The sequence below is a fragment of the Salvelinus alpinus genome, chromosome 18, assembly GCF_045679555.1.
Source record: "Salvelinus alpinus chromosome 18, SLU_Salpinus.1, whole genome shotgun sequence".
Classification (NCBI taxonomy): Eukaryota; Metazoa; Chordata; class Actinopteri; order Salmoniformes; family Salmonidae; genus Salvelinus; species Salvelinus alpinus.
In genome coordinates this window covers 36,833,504-36,861,368 of record NC_092103.1, presented here as the reverse complement: position 1 = coordinate 36,861,368, position 27,865 = coordinate 36,833,504, and the positions used below count along the sequence as shown (strand labels likewise).

Sequence of the window (27,865 nt, the reverse complement as noted above, 5' to 3'; positions counted from 1 at the left end):
CGGCTTTTGTGGAGTGATGGGTAACGATGCTTCGAGGGTGGCTGTTGTCGATGAGAGGGACGGAAGCTATACTGTTACACTGGCAATACTAAAGTGCCTATAAGAATATCCAATAGTCAAAGGTATATGAAATACAAATGGTATAGAGAGAAATAGTCCTATAATTCCGACAACCTAAAACTTCTTACCTGGGAATATTGAAGAGACTCATGTTAAAAGGAACCACCAGCTTTCATATGTTCTCATGTTCTGAGCAAGGAACTTTTACTTTCTTCTCCAACACTTTGTTTTTGCATTATTTAAACCAAATTGAACATGTTTCATTATTTATTTGAGGCTAAATTGATTTTATTGATGTATTATATTAAGTTAAAATAAGTGTTCATTCAGTAGTTGTAGTAATTGTTATTATTACAAATACATTTCCATTTTTTAAAATGTATTATTATTTATTTTTTATATCGGCCGATTAATCGGTATCGGCTTTTTTGGGTCCTCCAATAAATCGGTATTGGTATACGCGTTGAAAAATCATAATCGGTCGACCTCTAGACTGTATACTTCCAAGTGAAGATGGAAAACAGAGCACACACATATATTGCTTTGTAGGCTACATGAACATTCCACTCCCACACCAACTCTTTTATGTTGTCCTTCTGTGGCCACTGTCTATACCAGAAGTGTCAAAACAAACTGCCTGCCAGTTGTTTGAGAAAAAATATATATAAATATTGTTTTCCTTTTGGTGGGGAAACATACTCAATATAGTTTAAAATGACTAAAACCAAATGGCAACGGTGTAGAAATGATAATGGATTTACATTCATACAGTTTAACTGTGTCCAACTCGCTATTAATCACTGAAATTAAAGCTAGACAGTCCGGGAGGATTGACCTTAAAGACCAAATGCAGCCCCCAGAGCAAAATGAGTTTGACACCCCTGATCCATACTGAGATGACACCGTACAACAACAAAATAAAATCCTCAATCTCACAAGCATTTCATTTCTGTCTCTCATCCTCTCCTAATCAGCATTCGACAAGGATCGACTTTGCACATCGTTTCATTAACAAAAAGGGGGAAAAGAACGACAAAGTTGGCGAGGAGAGGTCTCCATCTGGTTAGTCTGTTAATGAACATCTTGTGACCCTGTGACTAGGGATTTGATGGTCATGGAATTTTGGATAACGGTAATTGGCCAACCCAATTACCGCGGTCACCGTAATAAATGTTTGAATAGCAAAAAATGTATAATTTTTTGGTAGATTTACATTTTCTCCTCTCCTCCGGACTGCATGTGCTGCTATAGAAATATAATGAATAGAACATGCATCCCAATTCAAGTAAATTATGGCATAATGGGTGGAGTGGCGGTTATTGACAGTGTACCCATAGTTTCAAAGCAGGAAGTAATTTGTGCTGCGATTTGATTCAATCAACTCAACTGACATTACAAAAAAATACATTGCATGAGCTACATCAGTTAACATAATTTGAATGAACATTCTACATTACCATGGAAATTATTGCATCACAATATCAGGCAGCCATTGCAAGTGTACCTACAAGTTTACCAGTCAAATTGCCAAGGTTAGATTTTCCTAGACTGTTCTATTTCTGTGTGCTGATGCTGCTGCATTGTGGTTATTCAGCCAGCTGTTTTTTTTTTGTTTTTTTTTAAATGGTTATGACTGTCTTCATCGGTTACACGGTTATACTGTAATTGTGGCAGTCCCACCAGTTACCCTAAAAAATACTAATTCAGCCAGGAGAGCCAAGACAACAACCAACCAACCAACCAACCATCCTTCTCTGGATGCGTGTCCAGCAATACGGACACAATTTGAGAATGGCCTCCAATTGAAAGTGACATCAGCCTCCACTGCCCAATCCTCTCTCCCGCTTTCCTCCTCTCCTTAGGCTCCCTCTCTCTCTCTCTGGACTCTCTCCTCAGACCAGCTCCTTGTCGGCCCTCCACAGCTGTTCTTTGACCTCTGTGGGCAGCGTCTTGAACAGGTCCTCCTCCACCACCAGGCCGCTCCTCTTCAACTGCCTGCACTCCCCCAGCTCCACGGGCAGGCACTCCAGACGGTTACCCCGCAGCTCCAGCTGGGTCAGGCCCGTCAGCTCGCCGAAGCGCGACGGTAGAGTATGCAGGCAGTTGTTGCCCAGGTTCAGGGTGCGCAGCTTCTTGCACTGGAACAGCTCCGGCGGGAGTGACTCGATCTGACAGTGACAAGGAGGGAGATCAGAGAGGATGAATGTTGAAATAGGAGAAATGTTTATTTTGTCTGTTTTTGACCTCATAAAATATAATTTAACTGTATTTGTGCATAGGTTATGCATACTATAGTGTATGGTTTAAAACAGGCATACTGTTTCTTGCTTTAGGCTGTGAAAGGTGCTTAAAGTTGAACTCCTCCCCAGTGAACAGCTATGTTCTCAAGAACAGACTTGGCAAAAGAGGGGAGAAAGGAGAGTTCAGTACATACTGTTCCGACTGTAGCTACCCAATCGAAAAACAGTCACACCAGCCCATAGGACTTTAAGCCAATCAGAAACAAACCTAGGCACTCTGCCCTAAAGAAGGGAGCCAATCGAGCCATAGAGGTACAGACATACAGTCACAGTCTTAGAGTACCATACATATTTGTATAATTACTTATGCTTACACCAACACCTGTTATTAATAGTTCAGTCATCTGTTGAGGCAACAGCACAATGAGTGCATTTTACATAGATGCTGTTCATTTAAGCCAAAATATGATCAGAGTAAGCTGATTCACCGAGCTTAAAATAGCCTTATCAAATTACAAATGCTTTTCTTAGCTTCAAAACACTGAAGATGTGAGGCAGCTGGAGCTACCCAGGCATTGTTCTTCAAGAGAAAAACAAAAACCTAGAACACTTTAGAACATTGGAGTACAGTGGTGAGCGTCGGGTCCTCGTTAGGGGCCCACCTGGGAATAACGTTTTACAAATTTCACAACTCATTTAGGTCGATAATGTACTAATGGCAAAGAGAAGACTCTGGAGAAGGGCATAAAAACACAGAACACACCAGAGGGGTTCCTTGTAAACGGGGCTATTTTGAGCAGCATACCACCCTGTTTGTGGCCTATTCTCAGTATGGAACTACGTATATGGGTGAGTGAGTGCAGTAAAATAAAAAAACATAATAGTATTGTTTACTCAAACCATCTGATTCCTCACACAGCACATGACCACCAGTAGGTAATGGGGGAAATGTTGTATAACCTCCCAGAATTCCTTGCAAGTCCTTATTTTTCACACTAAACTTGATTCTTTAAAAAATGTATTGGATGAACAGTGTGTTCAGTTAATGAACTGGCTCAGCATTAGACAATGTCCACCAAAATCAAGCAAATTTGTTGTAAGGAGACTGAAGTCAGCCTGTCTGTCAGGAATGTACAGGAAGTCACAATGGTCAGTGTCGTTGACGCAAGATGCACAAATCGGCCAATGCAAAAACACAAAATGGCCATTGCTATAGCGGAGTCATTTCACATTTACATGATTAAAATATATGAAATCCTATAATGCATTTACATATGATATTACACAAATTATATTTTACATGATACATTCCACTAAAGTGTTACACTTTAATTTACAAGCTTTACACTTACAAGAGTTAGCCTACACTTAAATTAACCTCAAAACTCTAGAAGTCAGCACTCAGACAAGAATTCACATAAGTCAAAGTTCATGTTAATGATCTCAGACTCAGTCGGGTGTTTTGGGAATTGTTTGTAAGATTGCATCTCCCTGAGGTATTCTGTACAGGACACACTAAACCTTTTCCAGCCATCTGCTTAACAAAGATGAATTGCATCTAACAGGGTGGGGAATAGTACAAATAAAACAATACAGAATGAAAACAGTTTGCCATGAAAATCACCCCAGGGATACGACCTCTTGATCTGCAGCCAGAAGTGTGACAAACTCATTAGCATAATATAACTGCTCGTCTGTACTTTTAGGACTCCGGCACATAGTCTCAGTTAACCAACAGTGTGTAGTAGGTCGAGCAGTTTCCCCTATTTTAACTAATTTCAAACATTATTAGCAGGGTAGGCTGTTACTTTTCAGAATAGTGAACCATTCAAGTGACCAGTTTATCTCAATGGCACTGACTATGTAGACATTCCAGTCTACTACACAACTCTACAATAGGTACACAAGGTCATTAGGTATCTATGTCTGACAAGCAGTATGGAGCTGCGGCTTGGAGTATTGTTTCTTCATCCTATGTAATATATTCCCTGTGAATCTGGTGTTTTTCCAGCCTTTATGAAAAATTTGCCATTAAAGTCACTTAGTCAATATTTACCATACATTACTCTGAAAGTACCATGTTTTGCTCAATAGATGCTGCTGTTCCTGCTACACCATTTTATCAATTTTGATGGGCTCTTGAGTTTTTAAATGCATCAACTACAAAAAAAATTGCAACCTTGGATAGAAAACCAATAGCTTTTGCTCATGATGAAAATACATTGTGTGATCACGCACAAGACAGTCCTCCATGAAAGCAATTCAGTTTGTCCTTCTAGCAACCTAATGCTTCAAGCCAACTCTCCTTGAACAGTTTAACAAATGTCAGCTTTATGAGATGGCTATCCCAATGGTGCAAATTCTATATGAAGACTTTTCCTACCAGCCCAAAACTTTGATGGAGGAATGGGCTAGTGACTAAAACTGTTGCAACAAACCTAATAAAATAATACAATTATGAACCACTGCACGGCAGTCATAGGTTTTTCAATAAAATCATTAAAACATCTCTATATGTAGTGTGATTAGTGACATTTACCATTAAATACAACACCATTACAAAAACACTGTGGCCATGTCCTCATGCTCCTAGACCTTTGTGCTTGCTGCTTTTGACACCATCGACCATAACATTCTTTTGGAGAGATTGGAAACCCAAATTGGACAAGTTCTGGACAAGGACAAGTTCTGGGCTGGTTTAGATCTTATCTGTCAGAAAGATATCAGTTTGTCTCTGTGGATGGTTTATCCTCTGACAAATCAACTAAGTTTCAGACTTCCTCAAGGTTCCGTTTTAGGACCACTATTGTTTTCACTATATATTTTACCTCTTGGGGGATGTCATTCGAAAACATAATGTTAACTTTCACTGCTATGCGGATGATACGCAGCTGTACATTTCAATGAAACATGGTGAAGCCCCAAAATGGCCCTCCCTGAAAGCCTGTGTTTCAGACATAAGGAAGTTGATGGCGGCAAATGTTTTACTTTTAAAAACTCAGACAAAACAGAGATGCTCGTTCTAGGTCCCAAGAAACAAAGAGATCTTCTGTTGGATCTGACAATGAATCTTGATGGTTGTACAGTTGTCTCAAATAAAACTGAAGGACCTCGACGTTACTCTGGACCCTGATCTCTCTTTTGACGAACATATCAAGACTATTTCAAGGACAGCTTTTTTCCATCTTCGTGACATTGCAAAAATCAGAAACTTTGTCCAAAAATGATGCAGAAAAATTAATCCTTGCTTTTGTCACTTCTAGACAACTACAATGCTCTACTTTGCGCCTACCCGGATAAAGCACAAAATAATCTTCAGTTAGTGCTAAACACAGCTGCTAGAATCTTGACTAGAACCAAAAACTGTGATCCTTTTACTCCAGTGCTAGCCTCTCTATACTGGCTTCCTGTAAAGGCTAGGGCTGATTTAAATGTTTTACTGCTAACCTACAAAGCATTAAATGGGCTTGCTCCTACCTATCCTCTCGGATTTGGTCCAGCCATACATACCTACACATACGCTACGGTCACAAGACGCAGGCCTCCTTAATGTCCTTAGAATTTCTAAGCCAACAGCTGGAGGCAGGGCTTTCTCCTAAAGAGCTCAATTTTTATGTAATGGTCTGCCTATCCATGTGAAAGACGCAGACTCAGTCTCAACCTTTAAGTCTTTATTGAAGACTCGTCTCTTCAGTAGGTCCTATGATTGTGTGTAGTCTGGCCCAGGGGTGCGAAGGTGAACGGAAAGGCACTGGAGCAACGAACCTCCCTTGCTGTCTCTGCCTGGCCGGTTCCCTTCTCTCCACTGGGATTCTCTGCCTCGAACCCCATTACGGGGGCTGAGTCACTGGCTTACTGGTGCACTTCCATGCCGTCCCTAGGAGGGGTGAGTCACTGACGTGATCTTCCTGTCCGGGTTTGGCGCCCCCCTCAGGTTCATGCCGTGGGGGAGATCTTTGTGGGCTATACTCAGCCTTGTCTCAGGGTAGTAAGTTGGTGGTTAAAGATATCCCTCTAGTGGTGTGGGGGCTGTGCTTTGGAAAAGTGGATGGGGTTATATCCTGCCTGATTGGCCCTGTCCGGGGGTATCAGCAGATGGGGCCACAGTGTCTCCCGACCCCTCCTATCTCAGCCTCCAGTATTTATGCTGAAATAGTTTGTGTTGGGGGGATAGGGTCAGTCTTATGTTTGGAGTATTTCTCCGGTGTTCTGTGTGAATTTAAGTATGCTCCCTCTAATTCTCTCTCTCCCCCAGAGGACCTGAGCCCTGGGACCATGCCTCAGGACTACCTGGCCTGATGACTCGTTGCTGTACCCAGTCCACCTGGTCGTGCTGCTGCGCCAGTTTCAACTGTTCTGCCTGCAGCTATGGAGCCCTGACCTGTTCACCGGACATTCATTCATGCCTCTCTTTTGACCTCTCGACCTCTGAATGCTCGGCTATGAAAAGCTAACTGACATTTACTCCTGAGGTGCTGACCTGTTGCACCCTCTACAACCACTGTGATGATGATAATAATTTGACCCTGCTTGCAGTTTGGGGTTTTAGGCTGGGTTTCTGTATAGCACTTTGTGACATCGGCTGATGTAAAAAGGGGTTTATAAATACATTTGATTGATTGAATGAACACCCATAGTAGCGTACTACATACTTAAATTGCATATACTAATTTCAGGGTTTGATCTAGTGGAATTCACTCGTCTTTCCCGACTCACGTGTTTTACAACAGCTGATAAGTTGATTGCACTGTACCAAAATGAACGAATGGCAGGGAGTCAACGCAATAGTGCATAAGATGACACATTCGGAGTACTATTTTAGAAATTGGATATACTATTAAAAAAATATGACATAATATTTAGTGGCAGGTATGGGTATTTAGACACGGCCACTGTGTGTTTGGGTCGTTTACCATTAAAGACCATAACATTGAAGTCATTAGAACTGCTGGGTTTACCAGGAATGGTCTAACTAATACAGCCCTTTTTGTTTTTGAAGGGGATAAACCACACAGAGGAGCTGTTTCCTGGACATAGATTAAGGATAAGAGAAGGACAAACTGAATTGCTTTCATGGATGACTGACTGGCTTGAATTGTGACCACATAAGCAAAAGCTATTGGGGTCCATGGGTGGCTTTTCACCATGTTATTGGATTCCTCATGTCTCACTCATTGTTAGAAAGAATTATGGTCCAAATCGGATGTTAGGTACTATATTTATTGACGATTATATGAATCCAATAAATTAAAATAGACAATTTGGGTGCAATCAATTACCTTAATTTCACAGAGATCAAATTATATTTCAACACAATAATGTTTCAGGAATGCTGATCTTATCTGTTTAACTACAGACACAATTTCAGCTCAATCTCAGATGGTGGGTTTCAAAATCCTCTTTGTGCTTTTTGAGGTGGAACAACCCTAGGGACATTAACCCCAACATAACTGTATTCATAATGCTAACCCCTACCTTCCTGTTACCCAGTGTGACCTTTGACCCCATTCACATGTGAAAGAGGAAGAAAGGGCATTTCAAGAAAAATGTCTAAAATGTTCCTATGACACACAGATAAAGGCCTTAACAAGTGTTTGGTGACCATTTGACCTGACCATGAAATAGCTAGATAGAGGAAAGAAGAAATTGTGTTAGTTCTAGGTGTATAGCACAGGAGGCTGGTGGCACCTTAATTGGGGAGAAAGTGCTCGTGGTAATGGCTGAAGCGGAATACGTGGAACATGGTTTCAATGTGTTTGATGCCATTCCATTTGCTCCATTTCAGCCACTATTACAAGCCGTTCTCTCCTCCGCAGCCTCCACTGGTGTGTAGCTAACATTTTCTCAGGAACACTCAAATACTAGATCTCTACTCACCCTGTTGGCCGTCACAGCAAAGTACTGCAGGTTCTGGAGGAAGCCCACATCGGCATGTATACTGGTCAGGTTGTTGTGACTCAGGTCCAGGAAGCGCAGTTTGCGGCAGTAGAAGAGCTGGCCCGGGATCTTCTCGATCTTGTTGCGGTTTAGGTAGAGCCTCTCCATGTTCGTCAAGGTGCCGATCTGGATGGGGATGTAGGCGATCTGGTTGTACCACAGCTTCAGGCTTACCAGCCGGTGCAGGTGCTGGAAGCTGATGATCTCCTCGATGGTCTTGAGATTGTTGTCCTTCAGGTCGATCTCCTGCAGGTTGTGTAGGCTGAAGATTGAGTGCGGGATTCGTTCCAGGTCACAGCGCAACAGCTCCAGCTCTGTCAGGTTCATCATCTTCTTCAGGCTGTTGAGCACCATTAGCTTGGTGCCCTCGTTGTTGATGGACAGCTTTTGGAGGTGGACTCCGACGTCTGTCACCACCTGAGGCAGCTTGGTCAGGTTGCTCTTCAAACGGAGCACTTTGAGCCTCTTGAGCTCCCGTAGCCCGTCGATTACGATGAAGCGGTTGTTCTCTGCGCTCAGGTTCCCTGTGAGGTGCAGCTCACTCAGGTTCTTCAGGCTGTAGATCCACAGAGGGATCTCCTTGATGTCTGTGAACTTGATGTGGAGGGACTTCAGGTTCTCCCTCAGGAAGGCCAAAGCTGGGGCCTCGATTTTGGCTGGTGTGTGGTAGAGCCACATCTCTCTCAGGCTGACCAGCTGGGCAATGATGGGGGGGATAGTGACGTCGGGGATGAGTTCCAGCTTGAGCACCTCCAGTTCTAGGAGGTCAAACACTGTGTCAGGGATTCCGCTAAGCATGAACAGGTGCAGCTCCAGTTTCTCTTGGGAGTTCTTGGTGATGCGTTGCCTCAGCTTGTCCAGCGTCCACTCGTTGTTGAGGTTCAGCTGACGCAGTTTGTTCTCACTCACCTCCGATAGGAAAACGGCAAACCGTTTTGAGTAGAGCGGGTCATACTGATCAATCATGTGCAGCATGAAGGCAAAGTCATTCTTCACATCGGGTATGTCGCTGTAGTGGCTCTCCTCACGGATCGACTCAAAAGAGTAGCGCTTGAGGGAGCGGCTGAGCATCCAGCAGAGGGTGTACATGCAGATGAGACCGTAAATCCCCACCAGGCTGATATAGAAACAGGCCAGGATCTTGAAGAGGGTGGCCAGGGGGTGAGCACAGTGGTACATCCTATAGCCTGTCAGCTTCTCAATGTCCACCTTGCAGATCACACTGAACTTGATGTAGTGCACATAGTAGGCCGTGTAGCAGATGATCAGGATGAACTTGACGACTTTGATGATGGTCTGGCGGATGTAGAGCCGGTAAACGATGTCCCCTTCTTCAACGTGCATCCGGAACTTCTTCACCTTCTCAAACAGAGCTTTGGCCTGCTCGCCTTCCTTCTTGTCCAGGACGCCGGTGTCAGAGCGGTCCACGATGCCCTGTTCGATGCGGGACCTAGTCCTTTGGAGCATAGGAATGCTGGCCTCCACGTCCTCGCTGACACAAGATGCCTTCTTGTCCACCAAACCGTTCATCTTCCCCAGGGGCTTGGGGTCGCTTTCCTCCACTACCGTCTCGGACAGAGCCCTGGTGGTCCAGGGCGAGTCAAAACACTTGAGCAGGATGGATACAAAGTGCTCCAATTTGGAGCTAGTCCGGGGGAACTTGAACCAGAAATTACTGCAGGCCAGGAAGATGAGGGTGTGCAGTAGCACCAGGTAGGGGAAGTACTTGGCGAACCAGTGTAGCTTGTTCTCGTAGCAGACCGCGTCAATGTAGTTGTACTGGTGCCGATCGAGTTCATACTTGATGCCTTTGGGCTCAGAGGCAAATGGGTCTGGGAAGCTCACATTGAGGTACTCACAGGACTTATTGACCACCCACTTGCAGGGCAGGCAAATCATCTTGTCCTGGGTGACCTGCAGCGTGCCCCCGAACACGGCGATCATGAGCATGACAATGGAGATGTAGTCTGTGAAGACGTCCCACCATGGCTTCAGGATGCGGTACGCCGGCTGGGTGTCAACAAAGTACCGGAGCTCTGTGATGGGGATCATGATGGTTTACCTATGGAGAGGGAGAGAAAGAGACTAAATATAAATGTGAATGTCTTGCATTACATGTATAGTATATTTCAAAGTTCATTAGAGCAAAATATTTACAGGTTTGCGCCAACATGCTTCATCTTGAACTACAAACACAGCTCATCGAACCACAGACACTGCTCATCAGATACTCTGACTCGTGGGGAGACACGTCATGTCAGTGTAACAGTTTAACTTTCGTCCGTCCCCTCGCCCCGACCCGGGCTCGAACCAGGGACCCTCTGCACACATCAACAACTGACACCCACAAAGCATCGTTACCCATCGCGCCACAAAAGCCGCGGCCCTTGCAGAGCAAGGGGAACAACTACTTCAGGTGTCAGAGCGAGTGACGTCACCGATTGAAACACTATTAGCGCGCACCACCGCTATCTAGCTAGCCATTTCACATCGGTTACATCAGCATGCGTTCTCAATGAACTTATAAGCTTTCTTCAACCACTGATTTTTCAGCACAAGTGCAGACAGCTAAACACAAACCCGACTGCTTGCGTGTGGTTACTTTATTCCAGTGAACTAAACCACAGACCTCCTACGTATATTAAATGTGACTTCCTTTGCAATGTTATGAGTCAGCTAATCTCAGCACCTAGAACCAAATCAGTTACCTGCGCCTCAAACACAGACCATTCTTTACATTCAACTATGTCTAACACAACAACTCCACAATTGCTTCAATTATTATATTCTCATCTGTAACCCAACATCTTATTTATATCAGAATGCAAAACCCAAGGAAGCTTATTATGGGAAATATGTACCCATATCTGTACCCATTCCCAGATGATTAGGGGCATTATGTCTGTGGGTTGCCAGGTTGGTGCAGGGAAAGCAGTTATTATGTTTCCCAGCTATGGAGAGTCTGCTACTCGTCAGGGACAACCCAGACATCCTGTGAGCAGACAGAACACTATGTGGCTCAGAGAATGCAGAGCAAGCTGGATACAGAGGGGCACAGAACCTGACACAGCACGCATCAACACACTAAAGTTAGTAACATCTCTGAATCAATGTTCTGTGAAAAGACCCCTCACAAAAATGTGAAATCAAAGTAATAAAAAGGACAAACCCATCATGTAGGAGGACTTGACATTTTAAGGAAGGAGAGCTTTCCAGAACTTTGGCATTTAAAAAGTCCATTAAGAAAACAGTGACTCGCCTGGTTCACCAACTACTTTGCAGACAGAGTTCAGTGTGTCAAATCGGAGGGCATGTTGTCCGGACTTCTGGCAGTCTCTATGGGGGTACCACAGGGTTCAATTCTCAGGCCGACTCTTTTCTCTGTATATATCAATGATGTTGCTCTTGCTGCGGGCGATTCCCTGATCCACCTCTACGCAGACAACACCATTCTGTATACTTCTGGCCCGTCATTGGACACAGTGTTAACTAACCCCCAAACGAGCTTCAATGCCATACAACACTCCTTCCATGGCCTCCAACTGCTCTTAAAACGCTAGTAAAACCAAATGCATGCTTTTCAACCGTTCGCTGCCCGCACCCGCTCGCCCGACTAGCATCACCACCCTGGACGGTTCCGACCTAGAACTATAAATACCTAGGTTTCTGGTTAGACTGTAAACTCTCCTCCAGACTCATATTAAACATCTCCAATCCAAAATCAAATCTAGAATCAGCTTTCTATTTCGCAACAAAGCCTCCTTCACTCACGCCGCCAAACTTACCCTAGTAAAACTGACTATCCTACCGATCCTCGACTTCGGCGATGTCATCTACAAAATAGCTTCCAATACTCTACTCAGCAAACTGGATGCAGTCTATCACAATGGCATCCATTTTGTCACCAAAGCCCATTATACCACCCACCACTGCGACCTGTATGCTCTAGTCGGCTGGCCCTCGCTACATATTCGCCGCCAGACCCACTGGCTCCAGGTCATCTATAAGTCTATGCTAGGTAACGCTCCGCCTTCTCAGTTCACTGGTCACGATAACACCTACCCGTAGCACACGTTCCCGCAGGTATATCTCACTGATCATCCCCAAAGCCAACACCTCATTTGGCCACCTTTCCTTCCAGTTCTCTGCTGCCAGTGACTGGAACGAATTGCAAAAATCACTGAAGTTGGAGACTTTAATTTCCCTCACCAACTTTAACTTCTTATGGCTGGGGGCAGTATTGAGTAGCTTGGATGAATAAGGTGCCCAGAGTAAACTGCCTGCTACTCAGGCCCAGTTTCTAATATATGCATATTATTAGTAGATTTGGATAGAAAACACTCTGAAGTTTCTAAAACTGTTTGAATGATGTCTGGGAGTATAACAGAACTCATATGGCAGGCAAAAACCTGAGAGAAAATCCAACCAGGAAGGGGTTCTGAGGTTTGTAGTTTTTCAACTCATCGCCTATCGAATATACAGTGGAATTTTGGTCATATTGCACTTCCTAAGGCTTCCACTAGATGTCAACAGTCTTTAGAATCTTTAGAACCTGTTTCAGGCTTCTACTGTGAAGGAGGGGGGAATGGGAGCTGAATGAGTCAGTGGTCTGGCAGAGTGGCATGAGCTGGTCACGCACGTTCACGTGAGAGTTAGCCCTGTTCCATTGCATTTCTACAGACAAAGGAATTCTCCGGTTGGAACATTATTGAAGATTTGATAAAAACATCCTAAAGATTGATTCTATACTTCGTTTGACATGTTTCTACGAACTGTAATATGACTTTGTCTAAACTTTCGCATGGACTTGCCCGCGCGTCGTGAGTTTGGATTGTTTACTAAACGCGCAAACAAAAAGGAGGTATTTGGACATAAATGATGGACTTTATCGAACAAATCAAACATTATTGTGGAACTGGGATTCCTGGGAGTGCATTCTGATGATCAAAGGTAAGTGAATTTTTATAATGCTATTCTGACTTCTGTTGACTCCACAACATGGCGGATATCTGTATGGCTTCTTTTGTTGTCTGAGCGCTGTACTCAGATTATTGCATGGTGTGCTTTTTCGGTAAAGCTTTTTTTTTTTTTTTTTATCTGACACAGCGGTTGCATTAAGGAGAAGTTAATCTATAATTCCATGAACAACAGTTGTATCTTTTATCAATGTTTATTATGAGTATTTCTGTAAATTGATGTGGCTCTGCAAAATCACCGGATGTTTTGGAAGCAAAACATTACTGAACGTAACGCGCCAATGTAGAATGCGATTTTTGGATATAAATATGAACTTTATCGAACAAAACATACATGTATTGTGTAACATGAAGTCCTATGAGTATCATCTGATGAAGATCAAAGGTTAGTGATACATTTTCTCTATTTCTTCTTTTTGTGACTCCTCTCTTTGGCTGGAAAAATGGCTGTGTTTTTCTGTGACTAGGTGCAGACCTAACATAATCGTTGTGTGCTTTCGTCGTAAAGCCTTTTTGAAATCGGACACTGTGGTGGGATTAACAACAACTTTATCTTTAAAATGGTGTATAATACTTGTATGTTTGAGGAATTTTAATTATGAGATTTGTTGTTTTGAATTTGGCGCCCTGCACTTTCACTGGCTGTTGTCATATCGATCCCGTTAACGGGATCCCAGCCATAAGAAGTTTTTAAACATCAGCTATCTGAGCAGCTAACCGATCGCTGCAGCTGTACATAGTCCATCTGTAAATAGCCCACCCAATCTACCTACCTCATCCCCATATTGTTTTTATTCACTTTTCTGCTCTTTTGCACACCAGTATCTCTACTTGCACATCAGCATCTGCTCATTTATCACGCCAGTGTTAATCTGCTAAATTGTAATTATTCGCTCCTATGGCCTATTTATTGCCTACCTTCTCCTGCCTTTTGCACACAATGTATATAGACTCTTTTTTCTACTGTGTCATTGACTTGTTTGTGTTATTGGCTTGTTTATTGTTTATGCCATGTGTAACTCTGTTGTTGTCTGTGTCACACTGCTTTGCTTTATCTTGGCCAGGTCGCCGTTGTAAATGAGAACTTGTTCTCAACTAGCCTACCTGGTTAAATAAAGGTGAAATAAATAAAAAATGTTTCTTCCTGTTTACGTTCTCAAGAAATATTACTCAATGCGTGACGTTTAATTATGGTATTCAATGGGGCAACAGCGAAATGTCACAGACTATAATAACCAAAGAGGAATCCATTAACACGGCTGCAAAGTTGTTTTGCCAGAAAAGGTTTGCATCGTCATGGTGTTTAACCTGTTATGTCTAGCTCAGCATTAGTCTATCACCACCAGTGATCTCTCAAACATGGGAAAACAACCCATTTATTAGGACATTGTTGGGGCCAGGAGTTTTTTGGCCAGGAAAAAGACTTTTGGCTGTAGTTATAGCCTATTACTAAGGACTTGCATTTTTTTCTGGTCAGGAAAACCTTCAGGCCTGAGAATTTACTACTACTTGCCAATTCCACGGTAACAGATTTACGTTGAGACCATTGATTTAAAAAGTTTAACAAATTCTGTGACTGTGGAATTGCCCTACTACTACGGTGTATGGGGAAAACCACCCATTTAATAGGGCATTCCTTGGGAAATGAACCAGTCAAGTACAAAGTCCTCTGCATTTGTACCATTTCAGTGTTTCAGTGTTTAAGCAGCGTTAGTGCCGTTGCCAATGGCACAGTTTTAGGGGCCCGCCTCTTGGCCGCAGAGACAACATTTTGGTGTTTTAAAGCAAATTTCCTGCAATTACACACATTTTGCCAAGGCTTATGCCCAGTGTTCAATGTTCCCTCTAAGCTGTGCGCGGGCGTGCATCTCCCCTGGGACTGCCGCACAGAAGAAATATCAGCCCGTGCAGAAAAGCACAAGATTGAACTTCACTCAACTTTAGAGTTTTCCCCGTTAGTTAAAACTATCAACGTTTCTTTACTGAGGGAATTGTGATCGAATCAACGCAATATTTAACCCCTTCCAAGGCAACATACCAAAACAAAAACAAACTATGCAAGATATTTTGTGGTAGGCAGAACACATCGGAGTAGGATTCTATTGCATTGACAGGCACGACTCAGGCCTGTACTCTACAGAGACCGGTGCACCATAACCAAATCAGAGCTGCAGTAGGCCTACAGTGCATTCGGAAAGTGTTCAGACCCCTAAACATTTTCCATATTTTGATGTTACAGCTTTATTCTAAAATGTATTAAATAGTCCCCGCCAAAAAATCTATACACAATACCCAATAATGACAAAGGAAAAACAAGTGAGAAATGTTTGCAAATGTAAAAAACTGAAATATTACATTCACGTAAGTATTCAGACCCTTTACTCAGTACTATGTTGAAGAACCTTGCGCAGCGATTACAGCCTCGAGTCGTCTTGGGTATGACGCTACAAGCTTGGTACACCTATATTTGGGGAGTTTCTCCCAATCTTCTCTGCAGATCCCTCAAGCTCTGTCAAGTTGGATGGGGAGCGTCACTGCACAACAATTTTCAGGTCTCTCCAGAGATGTTCGAACCGGTTCAAGTCCGGGCTCTGACTGGGCTACTCATGTCCCAAAGGCACTCCTGCCCCAAAGGCACTCCTGCCCCAAAGGCACTCCTGCCCCAAAGGCACTCCTGCCCCAAAGGCACTCCTGCCCCAAAGGCACTCCTGCCCCAAAGGCACTCCTGCCCCAAAGGCACTCCTGCCCCAAAGGCACTCCTGCCCCAAAGGCACTCCTGCATTGTCTTGGCTGTGTGCTTAGGGTCATTGTCCTGTTGGAAGGTGAACCTTAGCCCCAGTCTGAGGTCCTCAGCGCCCTGGGGCAGGTTTTCAAGGATCTCTGTACTTTGTTTCATTCATCTTTCCCTCGATCCTGAGTCTCCCAGTCCCTATCGCTGAGAAGTGGCTTACGTCTGGCCACTCTGCCATAAAATGCCTGATTGGTGGTGTGCTGCAGAGATTGGAGAACTTTCCAGAAGGACAACCATCTCCACAGAGGAACTCTGGAGCTCTGTCAGAGTGACCATCGGTTTCTTGGTCACCTCCCTGACCAAGGCCCTTCTCCCCCGATTGCTCAGTTTGGCCTTGGTGGTTCCAAACTTCTTCAATTGAAGAGGCCACTGTGTTCTTGGGGACATTCAATGCTGCAGAAATGTTTTGGTACCCTTCCCCAGATCTGTGCCTCGACACAATCCTGTGTCGGAGCTCTACGGACAATTCCTTCGACCTCATAGGTTGGTTTTTGCTCTGACATCCACTGTCAACTGTGGAACCTGATGGAAAGGCACACACCTGTCTAAATCATGTCCAATCAATTGAATTTACCACAGGTGGACTCAAATCAAGTTTTAGAAACATCAAGGATGATCAATGGAAACAGGATGAACCTGAGCTCAATTTCAAGTCTCATAGCAAAAGGTCTGAATACTTATGAAAATAATGTCTTAGTTTTAATATATTTGCAATACATTTTGCTTTGTCATTATGGGGTATTGTGTGTAGATTGAGAAAAAAAACTATTGAATCAATTTTAGAATAAGGTTGTAACGTTAAAGAAAGTGGAAAAAGTCAAGGGGTCTGAATACTTTCTGAATGCACTGTGTATGCAAATAGACCATTGCCATATGGATGTGCCATTCACTTTGAACTAGACTGTTTTTACAGCATGAGTGGTCGTGCTTTTGATATGGAAATAATGAGGCATTTTATTTTGTGAAGTGGTTTCTTGCATCAAACAACAATTTCAGTCACTTCCTTGTCTGATGGACAAGTGGATAGACAGGTTAATGTCAAGCCCTGCATGTTTTTTTAGTTAAGACTCATGGAGTGTAGGCCTACATTGAACCACACATTGGCCGCTACTGTAGGCTGAACCATACAACAGCTATTTCAATGTTAAAATGGGATGCATTTTCTCCATAGTTTTTTTTTTCTCCTCAATTTCGTGGTATCCAATTGGTAGTTACAGTCTTGTCCCATCACTGCCACTCCCGTACGGACTCAGGAGAGGCAAAGGTCGAGAGCCGTGCGTCCTCCGAAACACAACCCAACCAAGCCGCACTGCTTCTTGACACAATGCCTGCTTAACCCGGAAGCCAGCCGCACCAATGTGTCGGGAGGAAACACTGTGCACCTGGCGACCGTGTCAGCGTGTATTGCGCCCGGCCCACCACAGGAGTCGCTAGTGCGTGATGGGACAAGAACAACCCTGCCGACCAAACCCTCCCCGAACGACGCTGGGCCAATCTCCCAGTCATGGCCAGCTGCGACAGAGCCTGAACTCGAACCAGGATCTCTAGTGGCACAGCCCCTTGGGCCTTAGACCACTGCGCCACTCAGGAGTTCTCCATCATTTTGATGGTAGGCCACGCTGGCAGGCCTACATTATGATCAAATAGCCACAGTAGCTTACTTGACCACTTAAAACTAACTTAAAGCGGATATAGTCTCAGTGTTCACAGTAAACGTGCGCCAAAAGTGGCACAGAAATTTCACAATGTTCAAGTTTGCACTCAGCAAACCTGAACAGTGACAAAGAAAATTGGGAATAATTCTTAGCCTTGTTCTTATGCCATCTAATGGTGCCGGAGGAGATGGATGCTGTTTTACGGGCTCCTAACCAATTGTGCTATTGTGTGTTTCTTCACGTTCTTTGTAACCTGTTTTGTACATAATGCTTCTGGATATCAGAACAACGACTAGTCTCCTCATACTGGACAAAGATTCTTTCCTTTAACGAGTCGGACATGAAGGATTTACACACTTGACAAGGTCAAAATCCCCGTCATTCGCATGAAGAGAAGGATATATAGGGGGCGTAAGTCAGGGTGCCTTGTAAGAATCCGACTGCGAGTGGGTAACCCGTCTCTACCTTCCGTACTATTAGCCAACGTGCAATCATTGGCTAATAAACTGGATGAGCGCCGATCAAGATTATCCTACCAAAGGGACATTAAAAATTGTAATATCTTATGTTTCACAGAGTCGTTGCTGAACGACGACATGAATAACATACAGCTGGCTAGGTTTTCTGTGCATCGGCAAGATAAAACAGCTGCATCCGATAAGACAAGTGCCAGCGGTCTGTGTCTTTGTTAACAACAGCTGGTGCACGAAATCAAATATTAAGGAAGTCTCAAGGTTTTGCTCGCCTGAGGTAGAGTATCTCATTATTAGCTGTAGACCACTGTCATGCCCTGACCTTAGAGAGCCTTTTTATTTCTCTATTTGGTTAGGCCAGGGTGTGATTTGGGTGGGCATTCTAGTTTTCTATTTCTTTGTTGGCCGGGGATGGTTCCCAATCAGAGGCAGCTGTCTATCGTTGTCTCTGATTGGGAATCATACTTAGGCAGCCTGTTTTCCACCCTAGTTTGTGCGATCTTGTTTTTGCACAGTTGCTGTCTAGCCTTGCAGAACTTTACGTTCGTTTATATTTTGTTGTTTTGTTGGTGTTTCAGTATTAAATATCATGAACACTTTCCACGCTGCGCTTTGGTCTCATTCATTTAACGACGGACGTAACAACCACACTATTTATCTATATTTTTTAGAAGCTGTTTAGGAGGTCGACCGATTATGATTTTTCAACACTGATACCGATTTATTGGAGGACCAAAAAAAGCCGATACTGATTAATCGATCGGCCGATTAAATCGATATTGTTTTTTTTGGGTCCTCCAATAAATCGGTAACGGCGTAAAAAAAAAATCATAAATCGGTTATTACAAATATATATTTGTAATAATGACAATTACAACAATACTGAATGAACAACGAACACTTTTATTTTAACTTAATATAATAGATTTTATTTATGTATTTAGTCTCAAATAAATAATGAAACATGTTCAATTTGGTTTAAATAATGCAAAAACAGTGTTGGAGAAGAAAGTAAAAGTGCAATATGTGCCATGTTAAAAAGCCAACGTTAAAGTTTCTTGCTCAGAACATTTGAAAGCTGGTGGTTCAATATTACCAGTTAAGAAGTTTTAGGTTGTAGTTATTATAGGAATTATGACGCGTTGACTATTTCTCACTATACCATTTGAATTTCATATAACTGACTATTGGATGTTCTAATAGGCACTTCAATATTGCCAGCCTAATCTCAGGAGTTGATAGTTGATAAGTCATAAACAGCGTTGTGATTCAAGCATTGCTAAGAGCTGCTGGCAAACGCAGTAAAGTTTGAATGAACGCTTACGAGCCTGCTGCTGCCTACCACCGCTCAGTCAGACTGCTCTATCAAATAATAGACTTAATTATAATAAACACAGAAACACGAGCCTTTGGTCATTAATATGGTCAAAACCAGAAACTATCATTTCGAAAAAAAAAATATGTTTATTCTTTCAGTGAAATAAGTAACCGTTACGTATTTTATCGAACGGGTGGCAACCCTAAGTCTAAATATTGCTGTTACATTGCACAACCTTCAATGTTATGTCATAATTATGTACAATTCTGGTAAATTAGTTCGCAATGAGCCAAGCGGCCCAAACTGTTGCATATACCCTGACTCTGCGTGCAATGAACGCAAGAGAAGTGACACAATTTCCCTAGTTAATATTGCCTGCTAACATGAATTTATTTTAACTAAATATGCAGGTTTAAAAAAAGATACTTCTGTGTATTGATTTTAAGAAGGGCATTGATGTTTATGGTTAGGTACATTCGTGCAACGATTGTGCTTTTTCGCAAATGTGCTTTTGTTAAATCATCCCCCGTTCGGCGAAGTAGGCTGTGATTCGATGATAAATTAACAGGCACCGCATTGATTATATGCAACACAGGACACGCTAGTTAACCTAGTAATATCATCAACCATGTGTAGTTAACTAGTGATTGTGAAGATTGAGTTTTTTTACAAGATAAGTTTAATGCTAGTTAGCAACTTAACTTGGCTCCTTGCTCCACTCGCGTAGCAGGTGGTCAGCCTGCCACGCAGTTCTCGTGGAATGCAATGTAATCGGCCATAATCGGCGTCCAAAAATGCAGATTACCGATTGTTATGAAAACTTGAAATCGGCCCTAATTAAATCGGCTATGCCGATTAATCGGTCGACATCTATTTACCACCACAACCCGATGCTAGCACTAAGACCACACTCAACAAGATGTACAGTACCAGTCAAGTTTGGACACACCTACTCATTAAAAAAAAGGAGAAAAGGGTTAAATCAAAATATATTTTATATTTGAGACTGTTCAAAGTAGCCACCATTTGCACACTCTTGGCATTCTCTCAACCAGCTTCATGAGGAATGGTCAAGTGCTGAGCACTCATTGGAATGCTGTGGTAGCCATGCTGGTTTAGCGTGCCTTGAACACTAAATAAAAATCAGACAGTGTCACCAGCAAAGCAACCCCACACCTCCTCCCTGCTTCACGGTGGGAACCACACATGCAGAGATCATCCGTTCACCTACTCTGCATCTCACAAAGACACAGAGGTTGGAACCAAAAATCTCACATTTGGACTCAGAGCAAAGGACAGATTTCCACCGGTCTAATGTCTGTTGCTCGTGTTTCTTGACCCAAGCAAGTCTTATTATTATTTGTGTCCTTTAGTAGTGGTTTCTTTGCAGCAATTCAACCATGAAGGACTGATTCATGCAGTCTCCTCTGAACAGTTGATGTTGAGATGTGTCTGTTACTTGAACACTGAAGCATTTATTTGGACTGCAATTTCTGAGGCTGGTAGCTCTAACGAACTTATCCTCTGCAGCAGAAGTAACTCTAGGTCTTCCTTTCCTGTGGCAGTTCTTATGAGAGCCAGTTTCATCATAGCGATGTATGGTTTTTGCGACTACACTTGAAGAAACTTTCAAAGTTCTTAATTTTCCGGATTGACTGACCATGTATTAAAGTAATGATGGACTGTTGCTTCTGTTAATTTGAGCTGTTCTTGCCATAATATGGACATGGTCTTATCTTCTGTATACCCCCCTACCTTGTCACAACACAACTGATTGGCTCAAACACATTAAGGAAATAAATTCTACAAATTAACTTTTAACAAGGCACACCTGTTAATTGAAATACATTCCAGGTGACTACCTCATGAAGCTGGCTGAGAGAATGCCAAGAGTGTGCAAAGCTGTCATCAAGGCAAAGGGTGGCTACTTTGAAGAATTCAAAAAATTCAAAATTTTATATTTGACATTGTTTAACACTTTTTTGGTTACTATGTGATTCCATGTGTTAATTCATAGTTTGGATGTCTTCACTATTATTCTACATTGTAGAAAATAGTACAAATATTATAAAAACCCTTGAATGAGTAGGTGTCCAAACTTTTGACTGGTACTGTTTAAAAACCTATACACAAAAAAATCTGTGGCTGCCACGATTTAGCAGTGGCATAAATGCATATAGGGGAAACACTGCTGTTTAACCCAGACACGCTACTTAATGAAAACATCCCATAACTGAGAATATACTGAAGCTTAGAGTGCCCACCCTCAGCAGAGCCCGTGATACTGCTGATTAGATAACCCTCGCAGTAAGACATTTCCTGTTTCCTCTTTGTATGTGGTCAGATGTGGTGGAGTGGGTGGTGTAGACATTAACTGAAGAAGTTATAAACTCTGTCTCTCCCACTCTCCATCTGCCCCCTCCCCCTCCCCATGGTTGATGGACGTTAACAGAGGCTCATCCAGTCCAAATCAGTATGCCAGGCAGGAGCCTGAGCCATGTAGCCATCTTAAGTCTGCCTCTCTCTCTCTTTGGATCACTGCCCTCTCATGCAGCAACTCCCAGTTTGTCAGAAGTAAGTCTAGTTAAAACACTGAGACCGAACAAAAACTAGCCTGTGTTTCCCTCTACTCTTATTGTTTTTAATTCACAGAATCAAGTTGCCTAGAAAGAGACGTTTTAGTTCTCATATTTCCAGTCATAGACTTCTACGTTTGCGTCAGAGCGAATAAATTACTGATACTGTGTGCGAGCCTGGGTGACTCAAACACCCCGTCACACAGCCTTTCAGTTCACCTACAGTAGCTTCACAGGGTACGTCACTCAGATCATTATATAGCAGCTTGATAAATAATTTCTGTTTCCCCGTGTGGGTCAGAGTAACCTAGATGTGTCCAGTCTGTTCAGGTTCAGACAGTATAAAACATATGGAGATCTGCCCAACAACAGTACACCCAATATCCCTCCTCTCCGTCTTCCCCATCTGTCTGGTCCCCTGGCACACCTACTTAATTAAACTCCAAGAATGTCTGATAGAACTGCAACTGCAGTTCAAAGTTTCCCTGACAGTTGCCTGACATGGAATTGGGTTAGTATTCAAGTTAAGGCAGGTACTGTAGAATCTTAACTAAAGTTATTCCCCTGGTGGATTGATCAAGGTAATCTGATCCTCTGGGCTGCAGCAAGCTGAAAGCAAACTAACAGAAGGGCCCTTGTGTAAAAATGGGAGTACAGGGGATAAATCACAGGACACAATTTTCACAGCACTTTGATACAAAGTGATCCAACATGCATAAAAAGTATTTACAGGCAACAGAAATGATTAACCCAAAAATAGATTAGAAAACAATGATTTTAGTCAATGTGACTCTGTAAAACCCTTTTTGTTAAATCATGTTAGCCAGCTAACTAGCTAGCAAGAGTGGCAAGCTTAGCTAGCTGACATGTACGTGCTGACATATCACCGCCCAGGATACGTTCTTTTGAGCATGGTGGAATGTGAATGCACCTCAACCAAAGACAACATGCCCCCCACAGCAACTCCGCCTCGTTCCATTTGCGGCTGCCTGGGTTACTTGCTGTAACTTGGAAAAGCATGCACAGTTTAGGCAACAGGGTGGTGAAAGTGCACAGTCATGAGCTTGATGCTCCTTTCCAATAACTATCAAGGGTCTTAAACTTGTATGCTAGGGACAAGATGATCGGTGATTAGCTGCCACTTATCCATCTCAACATATAATCTGTCCAATGTCCACTTAATCAGCAAACTGTTGTCTAAAGAGTATGCGCGAAAACCAGATTGGGCAAGTTTGCCATTTATCGCAACAGTTTGTCTGAGAAAACTATCATCAGAGTGGAAAATTAAATGGAAACACATTCATCTCATGTTTTATATTCAGTACATGAAAACTTAAGCGCAACAGTGTTATGTGCACTACGTCATCACGCACAGCCGTAACAAAGTCAGTCTGGTGGAAACACCTCTGATGTGGAAATCTGCATATGTTTTAAAGCAGATTTAATCATATTTGCATGAAAATCTGGGGTAAATTCAATGGACCAACCAGGTTTCCATTTATTGTGGACGCATTCAAAAAGCTGGCCCCCGGTGTCTGGTCTGGAGAGCCAAGTCATGAGCTCTGCTGGTGGGTTACTGCATAGCAACCTAGCAGTGCCAAAAGCCCTGGTCTGCCCTAGAAAGTCTATGTAAATTACAAATCGGCAGAAAGGTCAAACAAAAAATGCAGACCTGTCCTTAACTCGATTTACTAACCCGTAGTGGAAAAAAAATCCACCACCATTTTCAGACAACTTCTGGATGTTGCACACTGCGGAAGTTTACCCCTGGCTGAACACAGTGGGTGACATCTAGGTTGAAAAAATACAAGTTGGCCTCCCGGGTGGCGCAGCAGTCTAAGGCACTGCATCACAGTGTTGCGGCGTCACTATAGCCTGGGGTTTGATCACAGGCTGTGTCATTACCAGGGGGGGGGGGGGTTTACTTGGCTCATCGCGCCCTAGCGACTCCTTGAGATGGGCCGGGTGCCTGCAGGCTGACTCCAGTCGCCAGTTGAATGGTGATTCCTCCGACACATTGGTGCGGCTGGCTTCCAGGTTAAGCAGGCGGGTGTTTTAAGGAGCGTGGTTTGGCGGGTCATGTGTCGGAAGACACATGACTCAACCTCCGCCTCTCCCGTGCCCATTGGGGAGTTGCAGGGATGAGACAAGATCGTAAACAGTTAATTGGGGGGAAAAAAGGGGGAGGAAAAATACACACAAGTTAAGACAATGTGACAATTCTATACAGAGCATAAAGAAAATAAACATTCATAAGACCAGTGGCGTTAAAGATTCTACAGGATTAGCATTTAAAAAGTGACCGGCGGTCAGAAAAGCAAGTAATAAAGTGGCTGTAGATCATTTTGATTTTTTTTTAAATGAATAGAATGACTAAAACAGGTATGGTACGAGTTTGTTGAGTAGTTCGCTGAAATTCACTATGATTGTGTTTATTTTCCACTTTGATAGTGAACTTTCTGTACTGCTAACATTCACTTCGTTTTTAAGTCCGGCGCTGGTCCAATGAATTTGTTAATTTTTGAACACTTCTGCATGTAACTATCTTGTTATCCTCAACCTAGGGCAACATCAGGAAGTACCATTAGCCACCCTAGCATGGTGGTGGAATATTTTGTTTTAATAAAGACAGTACACATATTTTTCAGATTTTTTTCCCACCGAAGGGCCATTAAATCGAGTTAAGGAAAGAAACCGACGCCTTTGCAGCCTGAATGGAGGATGTTTTATGTATGAACCTGTCGCCAGGTTACACAAGTGTATTACTGGCTGTGCAGCAAATGACAAACGACGTAAGGAATAATAGCAGCAGGGCTAACCTCTGGTAGGAAAATGCTCATTTGTTTTATGCAGATTTTAGAATATTCACAGAATACTAGCTAGTTTCTCACCCAGTGGCATATATGGGCTATTTCGGTGAACGCTGATGCCGGCCCATGATAAGCAGTACCAACTTTGTCAAATATTGTCCATGCCTGCATGCCTCTCCAGGATGCTGTTGGAGAGAAGCACCACTGCTGTGCTCCACCAATGTTCAAAAAAAATTATCAAACATAAATCATATAGCCAATAGCCCAGGGGTTCTCAAAGTGGGGTCCGAGGACAAGGTACTGCAGGGGGTCTGCGGACAGATCTCAAAATATAAAAAAAACTATAATTTGTAAATGAATGTTACTAACAGATTAAACAAATTTAGGCCAAGGGATCCATGGAATAAGTTTAGTAATACAATATTATTAATCTACAATTTATGTTCTTAACCATGGGAAACACAGGCCTGTGAGGCTCACAGGGATATTGGAATCCACAGTACTCCCCCAGATATACATTTTAACGCAATACTTTCTGTATTTCCACAATTATTATTAGTTCTTTTTTTAATAGATAATGCACTATAATTTAAGGTAACTGTCCAGTGAAAATCTCACTTAAAAGTTCATATTCTGTTAACTCATACCCAAATAATGTTATTGGCTCATCCTATACTTAATGGTCAAATCATAAATTGGATAATTATTATTATTTTTACATCTCTAACTTCTCTCAAACAGACTTTTTCAAAAATGCTTTCCATTTCCTAATTGAGGATGATGCTGGCCAATCAGCAGTCTACCTGCATGAATATTTTGAATGACTGATATATGCTCACACCATTCTGTTGTTGGGGTACACCCACACCATTCCAAAACAGAAAATATCATTTTTTAATCATACTTAATTGCATTTTTTTGTGCGGAAAACTATTTCACTCATATTATAACTAAATATAGGTCATATTTCATGGAACACTGGACAGTTACTTTAAGCTTTAAAACTGCAAAATTCTCTCTGCTTCATGGCAAAATGTGTAGAATTGCAGGACATTTGTAACATTTTCTCTCCAATGCCTAGAAGCTGGCCTTTAAAAATGTTCTTCCCAGGGTCCGAGAGACTTGGTTCTTCCGGCCATGCACTCCCTTCCCTGTATGCTATTTTTTTCTCACTCGAGTTGTGCTGATTATGTTTATGAATTTGCCATCACAAAAGGGGTCCCCGGCCCCCAAAAGTTGGAAAACCCCTACTAGCCTACGGTAGAAAGTGTGTCGTTTTCTGTAGCCTACTGGCTGGAGAATTACATTTAATCACAATACCATGAGATACACGTTTTACATCATGCACGTTAATCCGAGCAAATAGCCTAACCTAAATGGCGCCCAATCAATAACAATGTGCTTAGTTGTGAATATGACATGTTACCAAACAATATTATCCTAAAAAAACAGGACAAATCAAAGTAAAATTGACAATATCTGGAATGAAAAAAATAAAATCAGGATACTCACAACGGCTAAGCTGTCCAGAAAATTCGCCCCGTGTGCTAAATTGTCATGTTAATCAGTGATTTCAGGTATGTAGACCTATTTATCAATTTTTGAGGAACTGCATCATAGCGAGAGAAAAAAAAGACTTCTGCATGTCTCGCTGTGTAAAGACATTGATTTCATGGATTCTCAGGATAAATCCTGATAAAGTTGGGTAGTTGATATTCAGAGCCAAAATTATTAGTAACGGAAATCAGGACTAATAAAGCCAATGAAGCTGCCGACTTAAACGATAGGCCTACTACATTGATGTGTATTCATAAAATTCCATTGCGGGCCACACTATTCTGGTTTTGCGGGGGAGGGTGGCACATTTTTTTGTCTCGCCTAGGGCGGCAGAAACGATGTATATACACAAGAGTCGACATTTCTCTATGAACATGCTGCGATATGGACTGTCGTAATGTAGCATTTTAAAGTTTGTACTCACCTAATTTGTTACAATAACTGTCTTTCGCCTCTTCCGCACATAAGTGATACATTTCTTAATGTTTCACAGAATGGACATATTTACGTTCACACACCATTCGCAGCAACATAAAATACTCGGGAGAGGCAGCTGTCTCCACCCAGGAAGTTGGATCATAATAACATGGTACCAGAGGGTTTCCACTGGGCTCGTTTGGGTGGTAAGTCTTACATGCTGACCAGACCGGACACGTCGCGTGCGCGAGCGTCGCAAAATAAAATTAGAAATCCATGCTATTCAATTATTGCACCCACACTGCTTGCGCGCGCCAATGAGCGTCTGCGACACCAAGGGCTAAAATAGATGTTGTTCCTATTTCTGACGCAGATCGCGCTGCAAGTCCTGCCTCTCCCATCTCCTCATTGGTTTATAGAAGCAGGTACCCACCTGCCATCTCCTCATTGGTTTATAGAAGCAGGTACCCACGTGCCATCTCCTCATTGGTTATACCCACGTGGGTGATAGAAAGACCAACTGTTTTTCCGGTAGTCGTGGTAATACAATGAAAGTTTAGATGCGATCACCATATAATTTAAATGATGAAAAAGCCTGGAAGGAGGAGAGATGACTAGAAACGATTCGGTTGGCCGTTTTATGTGTGGATTAATTGTCGGAGTAGAGATCCTTGTGCATTTCAGGTAAAATAACAACTCAATGTTTATATCCCAGGACAAATTAGCTAGCAACAGCAAGCTAGCTAAATAGGACAAATTAATGTTAGCTAGCAATTGCAAGCTAACTAGCTAAATTACCATACATGTTTAATGCTTTTCGACCTGTCCCCAAATTAATGTCATTGGTTCAGAGTTTGTTTTGATATTTTAACCTGCGTGTCGTGATTGCGTTTGGTGTGGGGGGGGCAAAATAAATGTATACACGATAGCGCACGCGCACAGCCGGTTTGGGCAAGGTGTTACATGCTGACCAGACCGGACACGTCGCGTGCGCGAGTGTCGCAAAATAAATGTAGAAATCCATGTTATTCAATTATTGTGCGCGCCAAAGAGCG

At 42.7% G+C, this 27,865-nt stretch overlaps 1 protein-coding gene across 2 annotated transcripts; it reads right to left on the bottom strand.

Moving 5' to 3' along the window:
• Positions 1 to 1,415: 1,415 nt before the first annotated feature.
• LOC139544258 (volume-regulated anion channel subunit LRRC8A-like) lies at positions 1,416 to 27,126 on the bottom strand. 2 transcript variants are annotated; one of them, XM_071351177.1, is made up of 3 exons: positions 26,818 to 27,126; positions 8,178 to 10,299; positions 1,416 to 2,228 (listed from the first exon to the last, which is right to left on the bottom strand). In XM_071351177.1, the coding sequence occupies exons 2-3, from the start codon at positions 10,287 to 10,289 to the stop codon at positions 1,953 to 1,955; spliced, it is 2,388 nt and encodes a 795-aa protein (XP_071207278.1). In that variant the 5' UTR covers positions 10,290 to 10,299; positions 26,818 to 27,126; the 3' UTR covers positions 1,416 to 1,952. The 2 variants fall into 2 exon arrangements, with proteins under 2 accessions (XP_071207278.1, XP_071207279.1); XM_071351178.1 differs by lacking the exon at positions 26,818 to 27,126 and adding an exon at positions 26,349 to 26,478 and having other exon boundaries at positions 1,662 to 2,228.
• Positions 27,127 to 27,865: the final 739 nt, after the last annotated feature.

Bases quoted from the DNA above. Each gene is read 5' to 3' on its own strand.
- LOC139544258 (XM_071351177.1), bottom strand. From the start codon at position 10,289: ATGATCCCCATCACAGAGCTCCGGTACTTTGTTGACACCCAGCCGGCG. The intron at 2,229-8,177 runs GTGAGTAGAGAT...TGTCACTGTCAG, and splicing joins TTGCTGTGACGGCCAACAGG to ATCGAGTCACTCCCGCCGGA.